At 39.1% G+C, this 6,091-nt stretch overlaps 1 protein-coding gene across 1 annotated transcript in view; it reads left to right on the top strand.

Annotated features, from left to right (window-relative positions):
• The first annotated feature begins 292 nt into the window (after nt 1-292).
• col28a1a (collagen, type XXVIII, alpha 1a) overlaps nt 293-6,091 on the top strand; it is a 23,691-nt gene continuing 17,892 nt past the window's right edge. Inside the window, exons 1-5 of the mRNA XM_016466254.1 lie at nt 293-491; nt 1,409-1,553; nt 3,524-4,089; nt 4,387-4,407; nt 4,686-4,745. Of these exons, the coding sequence (XP_016321740.1) occupies nt 1,433-1,553; nt 3,524-4,089; nt 4,387-4,407; nt 4,686-4,745 (768 nt within the window). The 5' untranslated portion in view covers nt 293-491; nt 1,409-1,432. The remainder of the gene's footprint in view (nt 492-1,408; nt 1,554-3,523; nt 4,090-4,386; nt 4,408-4,685; nt 4,746-6,091) is intronic.

Here is a 6,091-nt window from a genome sequence, read left to right as displayed (position 1 = left end):
CAGATTTCTCAGAGGATTTTCCATCTGCCCATAGTTTTATCAAATTTAGAGACAATCTATTTATTAATACTCTATTAGTAATGCAATTTAATTTAAGACAGACTTTTTTATTTTTTCCAGGGATTTTTTACACTATGTCTGTGAGCTAATGGTTGAAAAGACACATAAAATGTTTGACAGGAGTTCAGGAATCAAAGCTGTCAGAATAATCGCCCTCCTTATCCACCGACAAAAGGGGGTTTAACTCTATGAGTCCCAGAGCAGTGAGCTGGTTACTGTCAGGATACTGGCACACTGAGCTCTGATAGAGTCTAGAGAGGGTATTACTGCGTTATTCACAGATTACATGCCTGGCCGCAATGAAACTTTGCCTGTTCTGCCTCTAGCTCTTTCATACAGAGATATCACACACCATGAGAATGTAACTGGACCTCAATGATTGCACTGGGTTATTAAGGAGACGAACAGTACAGACAGCAGTCAACATTTTGGTAAGGAACCACTATAATAAATGCCTACTGTTACATTTTCAGATGATATTCGTTATTTTCTTGGACACAAGAAAGCAGATTTATATTTTGTGTTGCAGCTGTTGATATAATGTGAAGTTGAAAAGTTTATATCTTTACGATAAAGAGTAAAATAAAATAAAATATTAATATAATTATGTGCTAAATATGATATTAATATAATATTTAATTAATAATTTAATTATTTTTATTAATATTTGTAGCAGCACAGAAGGAGTTTTAAAAACGTGACTTTAAAAAACATGGATGAAAATGTGCATTCAATTGTAAAAAGAAGGATAACATCATTATAAAATAAAATGTAAATATTTCTCAGTAAAATTCCCTGGTGTAACAGCAGCAGCATGCTTGTGTCACACTGAAGTGATTTTGTAGCAGCTTCAGGGCTGAAATGTACAGGCCACGTGCATGACAGCCTCAGGAGAGTTCATAGGATATGCCCTTTCTGACCCCTCAGCATTTCTACAGTCAAGGTGTATTGCAAAAAATCAGTTAAATTTGATGAACTGCACTATTAATCACTGCAATAAACTATTATCTACTATATACTTATGTTTCCTCAGGAGTAAAGACACATTGATTATTAAAACAAAAAGCTATTCAGGGCTATGCATTACAGTGATTTTAGCATGGATAAAAAGTTTTCATAGCCTAAAAAAACGTATTGTTTTAAAATTACTGTAATACACAGCCACACTTGGCTAACTGTTTTAATTAAAGTTTTATTTTGCATTTGCATTGTCTGTCCGACTACTATAAGACAGGCAAGTGGACTTTAATACAGTCATGATGTGATGTCAAAAAATAAATACACTATTTTAAGGACATATTTCCAGTTATGTGTTAAACAGTACAACAGACATCTGATTGGTTTGTAGAGTGGCGGTGAATAAGCAGGAAGGATGCAGTGTGGTGTGATGCTGTGTGTCCTGCTGCTGATACTGTCCTCTAGTGCTAGAAACCAGAACAGAAGAAAAAACAGACAGAAGCCAGACAACAGTGTCATGCAGAATGAAGTCAAAAGTAAGAAACACTATGTTTCTGTCTGCCTTTCTGTCTACCTGTTTGTCTGTCTGTCCATCATTCTTTTCTGTCTGTCTGTCCATTTTTTCTACCTGTCTATCTTTCTCTTCTGTCTGTCTTTCCATTTTTCTACCTGTCTCTCTGTCCGTCTTTCTCTTCTGTCTGTCTCTTCGTCTTTCTCATCTGTCTGTCTGTCTGTTTGTCTTACTACCGTCTGTTTATCTTTCTATTCTGTCTGTCTTTCTACCGTCTGTCTGCTGTCTGTCTGTCTGTCTTTCTCTTCTGTCTGGCTGTCTGTCTGTCCATTTTCTACCTTTCTATCTGTCTGTCTGTTCGTCCTTCTAACGGTCTACCTGTCTGTCTTTCTACCTGTCTGTCTGTCCGTCCATCTTTCACTTCTGCCTGTCCATCTTTCTACTGGTCTACCTGTCTGTCTGTCTTTCTACCTGTCTGTCTGTCCATCTTTCTCTTCTGTCTGTCTGTCTGTCCGTCCTTCTAACGGTCTACCTGTCTGTCTTTCTACCTGTCTGTCTGTCCGTCCATCTTTCACTTCTGCCTGTCCATCTTTCTACTGGTCTACCTGTCTGTCTGTCTTTCTACCTGTCTGTCTGTCCATCTTTCTCTTCTGTCTGTCTGTCTGTCCGTCCGTCTTTCTCTTCTGTCTGTCTCTGTCTGAATGTCTTTCTGTCTGTCTGTCTGTCTTTCTCTTCTGTCTGTCTCTGTCTGAATGTCTTTCTACCTGTCTGTCTGTCTGTCTGTCTCTGTCTGAATGTATTTCTACCTGTCTGTCTGTCTTTGTCTTCTGTCTACCTGTCCATCTTTGTCTTCTGTCTATCTTTCTCTTCTGTCTGTCTGTCTTTTTCTTCTGTCTACCTGTCCATCTTTCTCTTCTGTCTCTCTGTCTGTCTATCTCTGTCTGTCTGTCTTTCTCTTCTGTCTGTCTATCTCTATCTGAATGTCTTTCTACCTGTCTGTCTGTCTTTTTCTTCTGTCTACCTGTCCATCTTTCTCTTCTGTCTCTCTCTGTCTGTCTGTTTGTCTGTCTGTCTTTCTCTTCTGTCTGTCTGTCTCTGTCTGAATGTCTTTCTACCTGTCTCTCCGTCTTTCTCTTCTGTCTGGCTGTCTCTTTCTGAATGTCTTTCTACATGTCTGTCTGTCTTTTTCTTCTCTCTACCTGTCCATCTTTCTCTTCTGTCTGTCTGTCTGTCTATCTCTGTCTGTCTGTCTTTCTCTTCTGTCTGTCTATCTCTATCTGAATGTCTTTCTACCTGTCTGTCTGTCTGTCTTTGTCTTCTGTCTACCCGTCTATCTTTGTCTTCTGTCTATCTTTCTCTTTTGTCTGTCTGTCTTTTTCTTCTGTCTACCTGTCCATCTTCCTCTTCTGTCTCTCTGTCTGTCTATCTCTGTCTGTCTGTCTTTCTCTTCTGTCTGTCTGTCTCTTTCTGAATGTCTTTCTACCTGTCTGTCTGTCTTTTTCTTCTGTCTACCTGTCCATCTTTCTCTTCTGTCTGTCTGTCTCTGTCTGAATGTCTTTCTACTTGTCTGTCCGTCGTTCTCTTCTGTCTGTCTGTCTCTGTCTGAATCTGTCTGAATGTCTTTCTACCCGTCTGTCTGTCTTTGTCTTCTGTCTACCTGTCCATCTTTCTCTTTTGTCTGTCTGTCTTTCTACTTGTCTTTCAATCTGTCTGTCTGTCCATCTTTCTCTTCTGTCTGTCTGTCTTTCTATTTGTCTTTCTATCTGTCTACCTGTCCATCTTTCTGTTCTGTCTGTCTGTCTTTCTACTTGTCTTTCTATCTGTCTGTCTGTCTGTCTGTCTGTCTGTCTCTTCTGTCTGTCTGTCCATCTTTCTTTTCTGTCTTTCTACCATCTGTCCATATTTCTCTTCTGTCTCTCTGTCTGTCTGTCTCTTCTTTCTGCCTGTCTGCCTGTCTACTCTAATCTGTCATATCTTAATTTATTTTTCCTGCAGCTCTGTTCTGTCCAGTGGAGTTGGCGTTTTTAGTGGACAGTTCAGAGAAAGCCAAAATGCTTCTGTTTGAGAGGCAGAGGGAGTTCGTGTTGCGCTTCAGCACCAGGCTGATGCAGCTACAGGTGTCGGGCTGGCATATGCGGGTGAGACTCGCCCTCCTGCAATACAGCAGCACCGTCTCAGTGGAGCACAACTTCCGCGACTGGCAGGACATTGACGTGTTCCACAGCCAAGTGGATGCCATGACTTACATCGGCCATGGCACCTACTCAGCTTACGTCATCTCAAACACCACTCGGCTCTTCACCCGCGAGACATCGCCCAGCAGCCTAAGAGCAGCGCTTCTGTTGACGGAAGGGGTGGACCACCCGCGCAGCCCCAGTGCTGTGAGTGCAGCCGCAGATGCCAAGAACCACAACATCCGTATGTTTGTCATTGGGCTGTCGGGATCCACACGAGAGGAGCAGGACAATGGTAGACTGAGGTCCATCGCCAGCGCACCGCCGCAGCAGCACCTGTTCAGCCTCACTGACCCACAGCTGGATGACAAGTTCTTCAGGGAACTGGTGAGTGTTTAGAGACAGGGCAGTTTTCACGGGTACAGTACCTAAAGCTCAAAAGGTGGTCAAATGGAAAAACATACATTGAACAAGCACTAATCTAAACACTGGGGGAGCTGTAATACATCATATCATGCACATAATCTATGTGATTAAAAAACTATGGTCGTAAAAAGTAATTTTAATACATAATTATCATCACATATGAAAAACATCACAGTCCACTCAAAATATGTATGTATCTGTTAATGGTTTAAAATTTTGTTCAGTTCAGTCTACAATGCTCTATTTTCTCTTTTACAGAGTGAACTTGCGAACACAGTTGTAAGTATAGCTATTTCATAAAAACATTTTAAAGTGTAAATGTTTGTTTTTCAAAGTAAATATGATTTACTTTTTACAAAACTATGTATTTTCATGTACAGTCATTTTGTGATAAAGATCAGCTGACTGTACTGACCGTATTCAACTGAGAATATTGATTTGAGTTTAAATAGTTTTAGTACAAAATAAAATAAAATAAAATATCCTGCGGTGCCACATAATACAGTGATGGCATATCATTCATCTCTAAGGTTTTTTTTTTCTTCCCTCTGTTACAGTGTCCACAACCCAAATCCTGTCAGTGTGAAAAAGGAGAGAGAGGTCCTCCCGGAAATTCAGTGAGTTTATATCAACACTGTGTATATTTCCACAGTCAGTTCTCATCATATCACATCCAGCTATGTCTGCAGATTAATAAAACTGTAAAATTTCTGTAGATATTCACAATTACAAAAGCACCAACATGATTAATCCGTCTATAAAATATTAAATAAATTTTGACTGAAATAATATATATATATACACTGGCGTTCAAAAGTTTAAGATCAGTAAGATTTTTAAAATGTTTTTTAAAGACGTTTCTTCTGCTCATCAAGGCTGTATCTATTGGATCAAAAATACAAAACAAAACTGTAATTTTGTGAAATATTATTGCAATTTAAAATAAGAGTTTTCTGTTTCAATATACTTGAAAATATAATTTATTCCTGTGAAGCAAAGCTGGATTTTTAGCATCATTACTCCAGTCTTCAGTGTCACATGATCCTTCAGAAATCATTCTAATATGCTGATTTATAATCAATGTTGGAAACAGTTGTGCTGCTTAATATTTTTTGGGACATATACTTTTTTCAGGATTCCTTGATAAATGAAAAGTTAAAAAGAACAGGGTTTATTCAAAATATAAATTTTATGTTACAATATACACTACTATTCAAAAGATTGGGGGCAGTCATTTTTTTCTTTATTTTAATACTTTTTTAATTCAGCAAGGATGTGTTAAATGGATAAAAAGTGACATTAAAGACTTATATTGTTAGAAAATATTTCTATTTTAAATAAATGCTGTTCTTTTTGACATTTTATTCATCAAAGAAAAAAGTATCACAGGTTCCAAAAAATAGTAAGCAGCACAACAGTTTCAACAGTGATAATAAATCAGCATATTAGAATGATTTCTGAAGGATCATATGACACTGAAGACTGGAGTAATAGCTGATGAAAATTCAGCACTGCATGATGCATCTGTTACGGGGCTGACAAGACGTGAGACGTGCGGATCCATGTGCAAGCTTTTATTGAAAGCAGAAGAGGTCAGAAACACAGGCAGGGTCGAACAATGGCAAACAGGTATATGGCGGGCAAGACACAAGAATAATCCTAGGGCTAGCGTGGGTCTTCGATCGGCGAACAGAATCAAAAGGGCAAGATTAAAGGGATAAATCCAGGAAAACAGGCAAGGATCAGAAACCGAGAAAACAGACAAGACAAGACAAGACTAGGCTAGGCTAGGCTAGGAAGCTAACAAGGGCTCTGTAGAGTAGCTATCACTGCGGGCGATAAGCGCATACAATACTCGGCAGCCAGAACGGAGTGAGATTGGGTGTTAAATAGTGAATGAGTGATATGAAACAGCTGTGTGCAATCAGTGCTGTGTGCAATCAGTGCTGTGTGCAATCAGTGC

The sequence above is a fragment of the Sinocyclocheilus anshuiensis genome, unplaced genomic scaffold (genome assembly GCF_001515605.1).
Source record: "Sinocyclocheilus anshuiensis isolate Anshui unplaced genomic scaffold, SAMN03320099.WGS_v1.1 scaffold132, whole genome shotgun sequence".
Lineage (NCBI taxonomy): Eukaryota > Metazoa > Chordata > Actinopteri > Cypriniformes > Cyprinidae > Sinocyclocheilus > Sinocyclocheilus anshuiensis.
The sequence above is the reverse complement of the archived record's forward strand: the minus strand, read 5'-3'. Positions and strand labels throughout refer to the sequence as shown.